The sequence below is a fragment of the Anas platyrhynchos genome, chromosome 3 (assembly GCF_047663525.1).
Source record: "Anas platyrhynchos isolate ZD024472 breed Pekin duck chromosome 3, IASCAAS_PekinDuck_T2T, whole genome shotgun sequence".
Classification (NCBI taxonomy): domain Eukaryota; kingdom Metazoa; phylum Chordata; class Aves; order Anseriformes; family Anatidae; genus Anas; species Anas platyrhynchos.
In genome coordinates this window covers 113,475,504-113,491,421 of record NC_092589.1, presented here as the reverse complement: position 1 = coordinate 113,491,421, position 15,918 = coordinate 113,475,504, and the positions used below count along the sequence as shown (strand labels likewise).

At 44.2% G+C, this 15,918-nt stretch overlaps 2 protein-coding genes across 2 annotated transcripts in view; one reads left to right on the top strand and one right to left on the bottom strand.

The window, feature by feature from the left end:
* Positions 1-11: 11 nt before the first annotated feature.
* SF3B6 (splicing factor 3b subunit 6) lies at positions 12-5,660 on the top strand. Its single transcript, XM_038177381.2, has 4 exons — positions 12-179; positions 414-532; positions 3,907-4,045; positions 4,184-5,660. Exons 1-4 carry the CDS (start codon positions 150-152, stop codon positions 4,271-4,273), a joined length of 378 nt encoding a protein of 125 aa, XP_038033309.1. The 5' UTR covers positions 12-149; the 3' UTR covers positions 4,274-5,660.
* A 2,267-nt stretch (positions 5,661-7,927) lies between these two features.
* Positions 7,928-15,918, bottom strand: part of FKBP1B (FKBP prolyl isomerase 1B) — a 44,058-nt gene continuing 36,067 nt past the window's right edge. The window contains exons 3-4 of the mRNA XM_027455311.3: positions 10,809-10,921; positions 7,928-8,621 (exon numbers count right to left, since the gene is read on the bottom strand). Of these exons, the coding sequence (XP_027311112.2) occupies positions 8,493-8,621; positions 10,809-10,921 (242 nt within the window). The 3' untranslated portion in view covers positions 7,928-8,492. The remainder of the gene's footprint in view (positions 8,622-10,808; positions 10,922-15,918) is intronic.

Genomic DNA, 15,918 nt, shown 5'->3' with positions numbered 1-15,918 from the left:
GCTGCCGGCGTTACGCAATTTGCGGTGCGCTGCGCGGTGCCTGCTGGGATCGCATCCGGGCACCTCTCTGAGGTAAACGGCGGGGCCGGAGGAGCGCTGCCCGCCGCCATCTCGCTGCCAGGCCTCAGGCCCCCCTTCCAGCCGGCGCCATGGCGATGCAAGCGGCCAAACGAGCTAATGTGAGTGCTTTCCCCTGCCCCGGGAGGGGTGTGAGGTGAGGGGTGGCCCTGGGAGAGGGGGTCGGCCCTCTGGGCTGCTCTCTCGGTAGGCAAAAAGCACAGCCGCTGAGGGGGAGAAAGGGACGCGGAGTCTCTCCGCTGTCGTAGGCGCGAGGTTTAGTACTTAAATTGTAACATGTAAGGTTTGAAGTGAATGTTTTCAGTCTGTTACCGCATGGCTTGTTTCCCCAACAGATCCGGCTGCCGCCAGAAGTCAACCGGATCTTATACATCAGGAACTTGCCCTATAAAATCACCGCGGAGGAGATGTACGATATCTTTGGGAAATACGGGCCTATTCGGCAGATCCGAGTGTGAGTATGTTTAGCTCTCTGTGAGATTTTAAGGGCTTTATGGGCTTTGGCGTAGCTGTTCTAAGTCAATGCTGCTACTACCGTAGGTGACCACTGGATTTTACGGCTAAAAAGGTGAATGTACTTTCGCAGCATCCCTTTGCCAAAGGGGAGGGTGGTGATGCTTCTCTTCTGTGTGAATTCTGTAGGAAAGAATATTGCTGGTAGATAAGTTGGAAAAGCTTAAACCTTCTGTAAATGCAGATAAGGGGGTAAAATAAGGACTTTTATTTAAATCAACTTTAAATGCTCAAACATTTATTATAAATAAATGGAAAAACGTGAGAAGCAAGGGTTGTAAGCAACCACTTCTGCTGCTTAGTGAGTATTAGACAGTGAACTAATGGAAAAGTAAAGATGTTGCTATTGGTACTGGACATGTCTACCAAAAACTAGTGCACCATTATCAGATCCAGCTTGTCCTCAAGCTGTAGTCCTTGGATCAGAGAGCTCTGACCATAACTTCATTCTAAATGCACTAAGGTTGTACTTCTCTATAGCATGTTTGAGTTTGTTCCTTTTAGTTCCTTTGAATATCGAAGACCTGAGCTCTGATGTTCCTTGTTACCCAGAGTACTGTCAAATTGCTGTGGGTTTACCCATAATTTCATCTGGTTAATAATGTGTTCTAATAAGCTGTAGGCAAAAAGAGTCGGGTTGAAGCTGGAATTTGGGATTAGCTATTGAGAACTGCAGTAAGATTGGCTGCAGTATTGACATTCAGACAAAATGTTGTTTTTTTCCCCCTCTTAAGTATTTGGAAAGCAGTGGGGAGGTGACCAAACTTAGCGCTCATGTTCAGTACTTAAAAAGAAAACGTTGTCAGTCATACTTCTTTAGATGAACAAATAGAAAGGAAACATAGTTTTTATTTGATAAGTTTTTTTCATACTGCCTTTGTGCAGGTGTTGACAAGATAACTTGTGGCATCTCTGAGTTTTGGCGTAGGTTGTTGGTTGGACCAGAGCAGAACATGGCCTTGCTTATGTTGCTGTCTTGTTTCTTATGCTCTGAGAGTGGGGTGGGTACTGAATCCACAGTGAGTTTCACTGGTTGGGTTATGTAGGATGTAAAGTTGGTAACGGCTGAACAGACCAAACTTTACCCCAGATGAAAGTGCTTATGTCAGTCAGAGCCATAGCGATGAAAAATGGTTGTTCAGTGTAAGGAACTGCGTTGGGCTTACGTGACAAGGGTTTGGTAGCAGGGGGGCTGCAGGGGTGGCCTCTGTGAGCAGAGCCCAGCAGCTGCCCCATGTCAGATCAGAGGGAACAAAAAGGAGTCCATCCAAATGGGATCTGCTGCTGGCCAGAACTGAACCATGAGCAACCCTCTGTGGACCTCTGGGAGAGGAGATTTAAGGAAGGGAAAAAAACTGCTGTGCAACAGCAACTGGGAGTGAGTGAGAAATGTGAGAGTAGCAGCCCTTGCAGCCCCCCAGGTCAGTGCAGAAGGAAGGCAGGAGGTGCTCCAGGCACGAGCAGCAGTTCCCCTGTAGCCCATGGAGAGGCCCCTGGTGGAGCAGGCTGTCCCCCTGCAGCCCATGGGTCCCACATGGAGCAGATCTCCACGCTGCAGCCCGTGGAGGAGCCCCCGGTGGAGCAGGTGGATGTGGCCTGGAGGAGGCTGCGGCCCATGGAGAGCCCCCGCAGGAGCAGGCCCCGGGCCGGAGCTGCAGCCCGTGGAGAGGAGCCCATGCAGGAGCAGGGGGTCTGGGGGTGCTGTGGGGGACCCGTGCTGGAGCAGTTTGCTCCTGGGGGATGGACCCTGTGGTACAGAGCCGTGTGGGAGCAGTTCTTGAAGAGCTGCTGCCTGTGGGCAGCCCTCACAGGCTCAGTTCAGGAAGGCCGGCATCCCGTGGGAGAGACCCCATGTTGGAGAAAGGGCAGAGAGGGACCCTGAAGGAGTGGTGGAGATGAAGCGTCAGGGACTGACTGAAGCCCCATTGCCTGTTCCCCTGTACCACTCGGAGGGAGACAGTGGAAGAGGGTGGATGGGAGGGGGGAGGAAGGTGGTTTTGTTTTGTGTTTTAGTTTCTCGCTGCTTTAGCTTGTTAGTAATAGGTAATAAATTGCGTTACTCTCCCTATGCTGAGTTTATTTTGCCCATGACAATAACTCTTGATTGATCTCCCTGTCCTTATTTCAAACCCTGAGTCCTTCCTATCACATTTGCTTCCCCTTTCCTTTTGAGTTGTTCTGGAGCTCAGCTGCCCAGCTGTGTAAAACCAGCACAGGAACAAAGTGTTATGCACAGAATTGCCTTCAGTAAATGAGCAGGAACAGAGGGAAATGTGGGGGTGTCCTCCTGAATGCTGGGTTGGAACATGTGTCTGATGTGATCCTTCTCATACAGAGTTGAGCAACAAAAGTTACTGGGGAAGTGATTAAAGGAGCAAGGGACAGCGTAGATTTGTTACTTGGCTAAATAGGTGGAATTGTTCACTTATGGTCCTAAGTCAGAAAGGAGACCTGAGGTTTCTGAAAAAGGGTTGTTTGGAGCGGTGTGACAGCGGCCCATGAAGAATTCAGGTGTGTCAGGAGATGTGCTGAAGTGTTTCTGACAGGAGCTGCTAGCAGCATGCCTGCTGATTGTTCAGCACTGCTGGTTCGTGCTGTGTTCAGAAATCCTGACGTTGTTGTGAGACAGGAAGCGCTGTGGAGCTCCCTTTGTAACAACTTAGCCCCTTTGTGCAGTTTTTAACCTGTTCACCTCTTCATTTGCGTACGCATCCCAGAACAGACAGGCGAGATGACATTTGGTGGAGTTCTCTGACAAGTCAGTGCCTTAGGAAGGGTTCTGCTGACAAAGGTCAGTGTAGCTGTGTTCCAGCTGGGATCTCTGGGACCCGTGAGCTCTGTCAGCTCTCTGAGCTCATTAGCGTTATGGGCCCAGACGTGTCTGCTGTCCCTCAGGCAAAGGAAATTGGATCGGTGGCTGTGTGTCTGAAGTGGTCTTGGAACAGCACGGCTGGTTTGTGGTGTGCTAAGGACAGCATCCCATCCTGGGAGGCAGCAGGTCTGGGCAGCCACTAGCAGACAGCCCAATCCCATAACCTTCAATAAAACAAGCTAACTGCTGTTCCAAAAACTTGGCCGAAATGTGATAACCCCTCACAGCAACAGCACCACGACTCTTTTACACTTTCTTACCGCTTCTGACTCTGAATTCCAAGATTGGTGTAGGAAGCAGGGATAGATTTCAGTGCCAAGCAAACGCAATAATCATTCTGTGGTGAAGCTGCATGAGCTAATCCAATCTCAGTCACTGCTAAACACGAGTAGAATAATTTCCTGTTCAGTTAGTTTAACATTCACCCTGATCTTGCTCTGCAGTGGGAACACTCCCGAAACGAGAGGAACAGCCTACGTAGTCTATGAAGACATCTTCGACGCTAAAAACGCCTGTGATCATCTGTCAGGGTTCAACGTGTGCAACAGATACCTTGTCGTTTTGTACTACAACGCAAACAGGGTGAGTGCTTGGTGTTTTCTAAGCTTCCTGAGACCAGTGTCACCCGTGGTGATAACTGGTGGCCATTTCTGGCAATGAACACGCCAAAAGGTTCAAATTTTCTTCTTACACCTTTTATTTTTATTTTCCTAACCACAGGCATTCCAGAAGATGGACACAAAGAAGAAAGAGGAACAGCTTAAGCTTCTCAAGGAAAAATACGGAATTAACACAGACCCACCAAAATAAACTGATTTTTTTTTTTTTGGAAAATGTTTTCAAGACCTGCCATTGTGTTCTTGAACTACGTAAGGATTCTCTCTGTATATATTTTTAAAATTTAATAGGCTGTAATCTCAATCTTTAGATCTTCGTATTAGGATTAAATGTAAAGCATCAGAAGATCTGCTTTAACACCAACCCCCCCCCTAAATGGACACAGCTTCGTCATGTTGCAGGGCTGAGCTGTAAGCGCTGTGTAACCACCATCCTCTCTGGCAGGCCCTTGTAGGACAGGACTGAGCACAGGCCTGCTGAAATCCTGCCCAGACTGCAGGACTGAGCTTAAACAGGGCGGCCAGTTCATGCAGAGAGCTAAAGGGGCTTTGTATCAGCTGTCTGCGTGGTGAATTTCACTTGCCACTCCTAAAAATGGAGTATTGTGAGTAAATAAGTGTCCCTGCCACAGGGATTCTCATCCTTTTTGGTTTTTCATTAAAAAAAAAAAAAAGTATGTTTTGATTCTCGTTCACACCTGTATGTTTTACACAATTCACTGCACCTTTCTCCTCAGAATGTTTGTTACTAGGAACAAACAAAGCCTGACTCCATGTTCATAATGAAGTTTCTTCCACGAACTAGGAAATGAGTGGCCTTTTAAAATAATCCAACTGCTTTGGTGACTTCTGTCAAAATGCCTTGTTCCCAGCAATGAGGACAGACCAGGTGAGCTGCTGTGAGACAATCTTGCTCTAATGGCACATTGCTGTATAGCTAAGAGAGAGATTTTTAAATGTACCAGGTTAAAACTGAAGTTAGTAAGAACAACAGGAATAGACTTCATGCTTTTCATGTTGTTAGGTAACACCAGACTGAAGCAAGGCCACAGATACTGGTGGTAATTTTAGATTCCTGTGATGTGATTGTTTCCTGTTTGTCATTTGAACTCTGTGTAATATCTGGTGGAGGAAAAAGGAAACCAGATTTAAATTTTGGGGCTCTTTATTTCTAAAAGCATCAGTGCTCATGTCTCGTGGATAAAAATCAGTTTGTTGGTTTGCATAACCAGTCTAATTGAGAAGTGGTCAGGACTGAGCTCTGCCTCTGGTCTCAACAGCTGCGAGTTGTGTGACAGCAGGTAGTCAGCCCGTCTCCCAGGAGGATTTATGTGCTTGGATTTTGATGTTCAGCTCACTGACCATGCAACTCGTAGCCAGCGCAGAACATGGGCAGATGCAAACGTGTTTTGCCTGAGGATATATAAATCAGGTTAAAACCTGTCTATTATGTTGTCATAAAGGACAATTTTTTTTATTCTATCTGACTTTAAAACATGCAGTTCTGTCTGTTTAGTAAAAAAAAACAAAAACAAAACATAAATAAACATGTATATAATTTTGCTTTGTTTTTAATCAAACTTTATGCTGTGTTTGTAACCTTTTTAAAAAGGAATCAGTCCTTACAGGAACATGTGACACAGGAAATACTTTGCTGAGCACCCCTCACTGTATATGTGGTGTGTGCATAAACATTCCTGCTTGTTCAGCAGGTGGGTGAGGGGGGGATGATGCCCAGCGCTGCAACAGAAGCTGTCACCTGTATTTGCCGGGTGCTGTTCCTGTTGTTTCTCAGCTGGGAGCACACACAGGGTTCCTCAGGAATGCTTCAATGAGCGAATTTCACTTCAGGCCCCGAGGCCTGACTGCTGTGTGCACAGCTGTAGCTCTGTGAGGGTGCTGAGGGGTGCCAGAAGGACGCACACATCCCTGACACAAGTTGTTAGTGAGCATTTAGAAAGCCCCTGGCTGTAACTGGAACCAGAGGTGCTCATTACCACGCTGGATTTATGCTTCTAATAAATAAATGCTGGCAATAAACCACTGATGGACTAGGGATGGAGCCACGTTCTGTCAGACTTGTTTAAAGTCACGTACAAATCCTGCATTCCCTCTATCAATAGCACAGAGCGCGTTGCGTGCACTGTAGGGTCTGTTTGGGTGAGGATTTGATGCTGTTCGAAATATATATATATAAAGCAATTCTTTAGGGTAATAAGATTAATAAAAATTCCTTCAATGAATCCTCAAGATCAGCAGCTTTTGATTTCTCGGAGAGCTCAGCTGCTGCCTTTCATTAAATATTCCATTTCATACTTTTTCTTCTAGTGCCTGTTCAGGGCTTTCAGTGTCCCTGCACATGTAAAATGAAATAATAATTTGTACCTGCAAGACAGAGGGAATGGAAATCGAATGCCCGGAGGATTGTTTTGATGAGGTCTGCTCAAGATTTTGTTTGAAATGGAATATCAAAGGATGGGGAAATGAGTTCAGTTGTATGAATGGCAGAGAGGGCAGTAAATAAGGCAGATGTTACCAGCCTTGCAGTCTACATCTGTGCTGGTTTTTGTGTGCACTCGCTTTCCGTTTAATTTTTGAGGAAGTAGGGCATGAAATTAAGCCTGGAAGGTCATTTTTTTCCATCTCCACTGTTTAGAAATTAGTAACAAGAGCATATCTGATTACACAGGCAGTGGCAGCAAATTTTTTCCAATCCATTATACAGTGGTAATAATTATATGTACTGTGTTGATCGATGATACAATTAAATAAATTAACGCATTTGCAGTCAAATAAAGAGCTGAAGATTACATTTCCTTGAAGACTTAATTTCCCTAAGTATCACAAAGCACAATTAGTTTTCCTTTCAGATTTTTTTTTTCAATGAAATTGGCATGAAAAATGTAATAATCTCTGCTTCCAACAAAGGTCTCTGAAGAGAGAGGGGTGATGAGGGAAGAGAGCTTCATCAAGCAGCTGTAACGAGGGTTTTGCAGGCTGGGGTTGTTCGACCGAGGGCACTGGAAAGGTGCCTAGTTTTTTTTTTTTTTTTTTTTTTATCTTTCTCCATGATAAGAAACCCGAGAAGAGGAAAAGGAGAGCAATGCCCGAGCTGTTGTGTAGACAGCAGCAGGGTGGAGAGGTGATGGAGGTGTACCGGGAGCACGCGGTCGCTCTGGGCACGCTGCATTGATCCTTCCCAGCACCGTTTGCTTTCGAGGCATTTGGGAAAGGTCCTCACTGTGAGCTCTTGGTGAGTCTATGCATCTTCCTGCCTCCAGAGGAGGAGCCGGTGCTTTGTGCATTCATGCAACTGTCAAATGGAAGAAATGTTCCTGCCTCGAGTGCTGTGAGCATGGTGTGGGAAGTACAATTGCAGGTTATGTGACCAGCACCTGAAAGTGCAGCCCAAAAATAAGATTTTGTGATAATGAACAAGGTTTTGTGAGGTGGATGCATACAATTTTGCTCCTTTTCAGCCTGGTTCAGCTCCAGCAGGAATTGTTAGACTGGTTTTGCCATTGAGAATTGAACCTGCACTGTAGGAACATCCCCTTCCTTCTCTTTAGCAGCCAAATTTTGGCCAGAGTTGAGGGGTCACCAGCAGCGCAGGGGAGATGATGGAGGGTCAGGAAACCTACATGTACCCTCCTAGGTGCTGCTGCCCCTACAGGGATCTTCCATGGGGTAGTCTGTAACAGAACAGTATGTAAAATTATGCATGTTCATGTAAAGAGAGACATAATTAACAAAAAAAATTGGTGGATGATTGTTTGAAGAGCATCTTATGCACCAAATATCATTCCAACGGTCAGCAGAAAGCAGAAAAAAAAAAAAAACACAGAAATTGTAAAGTATCAATATTTTATTGTTTTATATATATATATTTAATTCTTAAATGAGACAGTACTTTTTAAAACAGCAGCAAGCAGAACGTACAAGTTGAGAAAAGTGGCAGCGCAGGTAACTCTGTTTGGCTAATGCCCGTTCATGTACAAGGCGTACATTGGATTTCTTGAGCACCTTTTGTGTTTTTATTTTTTTTTCTTGGTTTAAGTGTACAGTAAGGCAGTGGTTTTTCAGTAAGGAATATATATATATATATTTATATTTATATATATTTGCAATCGTCACCGTGACTGTTTATTACATGCAAGGTAAATAAAATGTACAACTTGAACATGTTACAGCGGGAGACGTTTTTTTTTCCCAAAGCAAAGCTTCCGATAAAAGGCAACTACGGACACCACAGAGTTAAAAAACCGGAGAGAAGGCTTCAGAAACCGAACAGCAGGCGCTACTGACGTGACGGCTTGAGCAGGGAAGGGGAGGATTCCAGTGAAGATTTCTCCTGCTGCGGGGCAGGGGAGGAGGAAGGGATGGTTATCGACAGGTGCCTCCCTCGAGAAGACTCACTCCAACCGGAGCAGCTCCACGTCGAAGAGGAGGGTGGCGTTGGGAGGGATGACCCCGGGGTGCCCCGTGGCTCCGTAGGCCATCTCAGGTGTGCAGGTCAGCTTCGCTCGCTGGCCTAAACTCATCTGGGTTTTGGGTGTGGGAGAGAGGAAAAAAGATAAAACACAATATTATAGGAGGAAAAGAACAAATCGCTGCATGGCAGATCTACAGAATCGAGGCCAGTTAGGACCATGGGATTCATCTTTCAGCCTTTGTAGAAAGCTCAAACTGCCACAGCTCAGGTCTCCTAACTCCGGCTTCTCACCGCTGTTATTTAGATCGCCAGTTCTGCTGAGAGGTGCGGGATCCCTGTAACACCGTCAGCAGGCATTATGGACAAGGCTCCCAGTGGCAGGTACAGTCAGAGCTTTGTAGTCATGAGAAATCAGAGCAGGAACACAGGTGGGAAGCGACAATCGTTGCTTCATTAGCAAGCAGTGAAGAAGCCCCATTTTTCCTTCTTCAGCCACCAGCAGGGATGACTTTACCAAAGGGGTTGTTAGGCACTGGAATGGGCTGCCTAGGGAAGCGGTGGAGTCACCAGCCCTGAAGGTCCTTAAAAGACGTTTAGATGTAGAGCTCAGTGATACGGGTTAGTGGAGGACTGGTTAGTGTTAGGTCAGAGGTTGGACTCGGTGATCTTGGAGGTCTCTCCAAACCTAGGTGATTCTGTCATTCTGTGACTTCAAAACTACTGCCCAAAGGTTAATGCTGTAAACATCCAACTTCCTACTGCTGGGCAGATGCAAAGTAAGCACTGATGCACTCCTACTTAAAAGAGGTTCCCATAGGCTCAAATCCAAGGGCAGACACCTCACCTCAGGGGCTGTTTATTCCACAACAGAGTCCTTGCCCCTGGGACGGACACAGATGCCCATTTCTCTCACCCCAGATTAGTTCTAGCAGTAAAAGTACTCACCAGTATTTGGGGTATGAAGAGTCAAAACCCTGTTCTTCCAACAAACTATTTGAGGTAGGGCTTGAATTCCTCTCAAAGTAAGACTCATGCACCCTATGCTGGTGACTGATTATTCACTGACCAGGGAATGATCCCGGATTTGAGGCAGTGATTTTAACTCAGCCTTCTCTCCCGAGACTGGACTGGACTATGGATTATGCAACTTCTGTTGAATTTCTTTTTGGTTTCTATAAAATACACCAAAGATGGAGCTTTGATGACTAGATAGAAGAAAAATATGAGTATGACTTTCTCACGTTCAGGGAGCATTCACAGCACAGGACTGAGGGTATAAGAGCAGATGAGCTCCCTAAATCCAAATCTAAATGCTAGACAGAGTGAGCTGCCTTTTTCCAAGAGCCTTGTGTCAATCACAGTCCCCAAAGCCTTTAGAAGACAGCCACGGGCTTAACGTCGGTGACTGATCCACTAGGAGGAGCAGGAGGGCAGCGTGTGGCTACCCCGGCTGCTGGCCTGGGTTCAGGCCACCCTAATGAAGGGCCACGGGGTGGTGAGGGAATGTTAAGGGAGGGATAAAACTGATTCACGCCGAGCTTGCTGCCAGAGCTTTATCTGCACTGGGCTAAAACTAACCCCTCTGCACCCAAGTTTCTCATTTTGCATTCTTTCCTTCTCTTTAGTTAAGCATAAACAATTATTCCCGTTAATAATATTTGAGCAATTTCCTCCTACTTTGAGCTCCCGGACCCAGAACTAGGTAATAACAAGGAATTTTGCACCCTGCTCTCACTCACTCTGGCACTTGAGAGCCCTGATGGCACTCCTCAGGGTGGGACCTCCCAGCGTTGCAGACAAAACGCTTCAGAGATGGCAACGAACTGCCTTGTGTGGCTCCTTCCAGGTTTTACCATGCTGGCACTCAAGCTGTAGTTAACAGAGGGCAGTTTGCTTTTTCCTGGCTGAGGGCTTCTCATTGAATTTTGTAGCTGGGAGCCTTAAGTCATAAAAGCAATGGTGTTTGGTACCCGTTCAGTAAGGGTCAAAGTCATGGAGGTCATCAAAATGGCAGCTTGGCCTTTATGGAGCAGCTGAAGAGAAGCCGCTCCATAAATGCTGCCACCTGGAACATTTTAGAGGCTGCTGGGGTTTATTTGTGGTAGTTAGCCCTGGGGAAGAAGCAAGGGTTATGTGGCACGTTGACACCTGGCAAGGGTGGTTAAAACCATTAAGAAAATCTTGTGGGATTCTACACTGCCATTTCCACTTGGTCTCGTCAACACTGCACCGAGCACTGCTGTGCTTACACACTCTTCACGTGGTTTGAAGTTCAGGTAGAATAACTTCTTCGTACCTGTGTGACACCTTCTTCAAATCCTTTAATGACTTCTTGCCTGCCGATCTTGAACCTGAAGGGCTTGTTTCTGTCTCTGGAGGAATCAAACTTCTTCCCATTCTGCAGCATTCCTGCCAAAGCAAGACAAACAGCTTCAGTCTGAGCTACACCTAAACTGAAGTGCTGAGAGGTTTAGGGAAAGAAGTGAAAAATTAGTGTCTTGGACGCATCAACTGTTCATTTCTATTTTCTCTTTGAAACTTCATCAGAAACAGGTATGGCACGTCCAAACAGTCCTCGTGGAGAACATGGGTGACCCTGGCCTGTTGCCATGTGTGGTCCAAAGCTCATGGCAGCCAATGGGACCTTTCCTCTGACTTCAAAGGGTGGGGATGGAAATTCAGGTTTGGGAACTCCGATCCAATTTGCTGCCAGGTAAACATATTCATGTTTATATATATATGTTTATATATGCATATTCATGTTTAACTGCATTCAAAAAAAGGGAAGGGAAGGACATTTATAAGAATACTCCCTTAGCTCATTCCTTATATTGCCATACAGCCCCAAGTCAGTCACAGTAACACCTTATTTGCTCATTTGGACGGACACAACACTGTTTCAGCCTGTATATTATGAACTTCTGCACAGATTTTACAGCAAATGGACAAGCCTCTACAGGGCTCTACATTATTAGGTATCCTCGTTCCTTTTCAAACTGGTACTTATAATAGCTTTAAACTTAAGGGTAGTCAAGAATCGCTCTTTCCAAATGTTACACTCAATATTGCAATGTTGGGCTGATATTTATGTATTAGAATAAATACTTTCTTAGTAATGCTGCAATGCCAGGGTGTTCTGGGCATATACAATGACCCTACTGTACCAGGTGCTGTAAAAAGAAACACCCACAAATAAGCAAGTATTTAGGAAACTTTCTGGTTGAAAACAATTTTATCCAGCAAACTTTGACAGGAAATGCTGAGAAATACTATACTTATGATTCAATATGAGAAAGACAGTCTATCTGGTTTCCTTTCATTAAAGCAGTTATATTAATAGACCAGTTCAATGCATGAGGTTGGTTTTTCTTTTTTTTTTTTCTTTTTTTTTTTTTTTTCTAGTGAAAAAATAATCGTTCAAACAACAAAACCCAGCACATTTGGCTTACTTAAAAAGTGCATCTTATGAATCAATGATACATGTAAAGAGCTGTGCCGGAATGAAAAGCAAGGACTAAAAGGGTCGGATTCACCTTACCTATCTTTACGTTTCCTGCTATTTTTGAGCTAATTACTCTGTTTCCCACTATAAACAAGTCAGGGAAAAAAAAACACTTTCAGGGGGCAATTCATCCGACCAAATCTAGAGATGTGCATTAGGACACAAAGAATTGCATCGTAGCAGTGCCTATTTCTTTGCAGGAAGTCCAAACAACCAGCTCACACACAGGTGTCTCCAAACTCATCAGTGGTTAAATCAGCAGTGATGGCATTCTGGACTTGCAGTAATGAGTACAAAATATTGATTGTTCAAGTGAGGTTCCATGTCCAGAGCTTTCAGTACGAAAACCAAGTGACATATTAAGGCAATTTAGCTGTTGACCAAGTCCAACACTTGTCTAAGCTGCTGCTTCAGAGAAGAGTGTGTGTGTAGAGGACCTCAGGAGAGCAGTTATGGAGTAATCTACTCATAATTATGTTTCACAGCCTTCACCAGCAGTGTTTGTCATATTCCTGATTATTTTTGTTTTTACAGTAGAATAGTGAGGCGTTTTCTGTATCCTCTGCTGTAGGTACACACACACATTATGCAATCTATCTGCTTGGTGATCTCCCGAAGCCCCCTCCATGCAGCCTGGGATGCCAGGACAGCTGTCTTCTGGATACAAACACCGATTCATTTGGATGGGAGAAAACCAGCATGCATATGCAGGAGGGCAGGCAGGGAGAAGCAGCTCAGGGGGAACTCTCAGGCATATCATATAAGCATTTTGAAGCATTTGATCTGAAATAGCAGACCTTTCCTACAGCAATTTTGTTTTTAAACACATCATAAAACCTTTTGTTTCTATGAAGTGGAAGGAGACTATTAGAGAATCCCAGTATTTTGTGGTTTTAATATTAAGTCTTTGTACTGCCATTAGATTCTGCATATTCAAAGTAGTGTGCAAACATTAATTATTCTGCACAGCAGCCCAAGGAGGTAGAAAAAGATGTTTATCATAAAATAGCCTCACTCTGGAAGTTCAAGTTCAGAGGCAAAGTTCCACGACACTTCAGCACGTTTTCACCGTGTTTTGTAACTAAAGCCCATTAAAATACTTACCTTAAAGGTCTGATGGTTTACTAAATATCACAGAGCAAACTGGTGACAGAACCAGAACTATATCTTTGGAGAGCTTGCTAGTTAAATATGTATCATATCAAAACTGAACTCATTTCACCATCAAAAGTCTACAGAAGACAGGCTTGTAGAAGAAAATAGGTTTCCGTTTTCTCCTGTGTTTACAAGAACATCCTATTTTCAGCAATGGATGAAAAGTCACCAAGTGATGAATTCAGAAATGTAATCTCCTCTGCCACCGCCCCACCTCATTGCTTTTGGAGGACAAATTGGGATGCAAAGAGTCAGATGCTGTGTATTTGCTGAAGCTCTGGCAAGAGGGTCAGTTTTTATGGGACTGCCCTTTAAATGGACTTTGAGTTTAGAAATGAGTCAGAGTCCCCATGTGCCTTGGAGAAGATCCGATCCGGATTTAGATCTGAACTTTGAAGCTCATCTTTTTTACCTCTCTATTTCTAAAAGAGTCAACTCCTCAGCCTCCTGGGACCTAAAAGACCGTAATGTTTTATTTTCTCTCTTGCTAATGCATCAATTGATTTTCTTTTTGTGAAAAAATTGATTTGGTTAATATCCCTCAACAAGGATGGATGCCCATCTTCAGCCTGCAAGCACCTGTATTTATCTGGCTAACAACAGGGAGAAAAAAAAACCACACAACTGGGAACCGATCAATGGCATTGTTCTGCAAAGTCAAAACTCCCCTGGCAATCAATAGGAGGTTTGACTGAGCAAGGACACCTCAGTGCCTCCATGCTCACTTCTTACAATAACCTCATGTTTGATTCTGAAAGGTAGCAATCGTCGTATCAAAATAATTAAGTGTACAAACTCATTCATCAGAATATCATGGGGATTTGAAAACAATCTGATATACGAGGTGTCCTCATCAACAACTGGCTGTTAAAAATTAGGTGGCTGTAGAAAAGGTCATTGAAGCTGAGGAAATTTAAAGCATAGACAAATCTTTTTGTTAAGGAACAGGACCAGGGACAGGCGTGCCTGCATTACTCTTTCAACATGAATTACCTGAGGTCAGCCTCAGCTAAGACGACACCATTTAAGTTTATTCCTAGGGGAACAGGCTAATGGCACCGTCTGAACTTAATTCGTAAATTTTGAATCTTTTAGCCGGTTTCAACAAGGTCTGGCAGAGGAGTAGGGTTCATAATGACATAAAGATCCTATGCATGCCACGAAAATAAATCTGGGTAGGAAACAGATCCTCTAAGAGCTTCTCCCATGAGAAAGGCTCTCAGTCTCAAGGTTCCAACAAAACCATGCCCAAAACCATGCTCAGACCATTACCTATCCATTAGATGGATGGAGAGTGATAACACTGAAGGTCTTCCATAATAAATTTGGCCTCCTGTCAAATTTAGGTGCCTGAATCTAGTTAATGTATGTGTAAACGAGGTGAGATGAATTCTGCTACTAATGTTATTCATCATTAGTTAGAAACCGAGTCCCAGTCTGTCATTTGGGCTACGTCTACAGTTAGTGGAGAAAGAACAGTATCTCCAAGAATGATTCGCGCCATTTGGATATATATCTGAGGACTACAACAACCTCCTGGAATTGTTGTATATTCTCAGTCAACCAACTTAAAAAAGTTAAAAAGTTAACAGCATTAATTTTAAAAGCCAGGCAGCTAGGGCCTTGGAGGACCCAAGTGAGGAGACTCAACCATCCATCTACCTGAAGTAGACTGAATTGCATCCCAGGCTTCACTGGCTCCAATGTTTACTGAATTAACTTATTTTTGCAGTGTTGACACATTCTGGGAATCAGCAGACACAGGTTCTAATCCAGGACAAATCCCTCGATTTCCCTAGTTGCTTTTTTATCCTCGACAACGGGATTTGCTTACTTGACAAGAGCATTAAGGGGATGAACTGAATGGGTGATGTTCAAAGAACAGTTGCAGGTTGTTCCCTTATTTTTCAAACTGCAGTTACCTGCAGAAAGTAAACATAATTCATGTACTCAAAGACAGTTATTTTCCGTACATTTATTGGCAGGAGAACGAGGGGCAGATATTCAGAAGATGTTTCTAGGACGCTATCCTGTTTCGTTTTATGGAGACCAGGGGTTCTTCAGGACAGGGACTATATTTTGATGGCCTTTAATGCAATCACCTTTCCAATTATGCCTGGTAATAAATCTGTGCTGTTACAAACCTGTCATTTGATTTGGTTACCGTGACTTAAGTGCCTCGGGCTCTCAGGGGCAACATTTCCTGTAGTCAGCGCTGCTGTGAGCTAAGAATTTTTGATCTCAAGTGCTCCTTTTTCCCTAAGATATATTGTTTCTAATGTCAAAATACGTCAATATTCTGTCAGAAGAATTTCACGCAGGCTGGAAATTCTCAATTTTCCCATTTATAGTCTATGACTATCACTGATATATAATTTTAGTCTGAAAAATCCATTATTTATTGGGAAGTTTCTAGAAACTGCACAAAAGCCTTTATCTCAACGTTGATGCCTTCATAGTGTATGAAGGAGGACACGGTTTAGAGAAGAAGAGTTCAGCACAATCCTAGAGAAGTAGTGGGAAAAACACACCCAAAAAGTCCCAAATCATATCCCAGGTTGGACGACACCAGCAGAACTCACTGATTTTACTGGTTACTCACAGTTCACATGAAAATGGACCAATTTAGGATTCAGTTTGGACGTACTGTGGTAAAGCAGGACAACTCTCCTGCCTTCGGTGGCTTGCTCCCTAGCTCGTGGTTGGATCTCATGTCTAATGATAACTGAAAATCTTACTGTTTCCCATC

Coding starts and splice junctions, on each gene's coding strand:
- SF3B6 (XM_038177381.2), top strand. CDS start 150: ATGGCGATGCAAGCGGCCAAACGAGCTAAT. Junction 180..413: donor AAGCGGCCAAACGAGCTAAT/GTGAGTGCTTTC, acceptor TTTCCCCAACAG/ATCCGGCTGCCGCCAGAAGT. Junction 4,046..4,183: donor TGTACTACAACGCAAACAGG/GTGAGTGCTTGG, acceptor TCCTAACCACAG/GCATTCCAGAAGATGGACAC.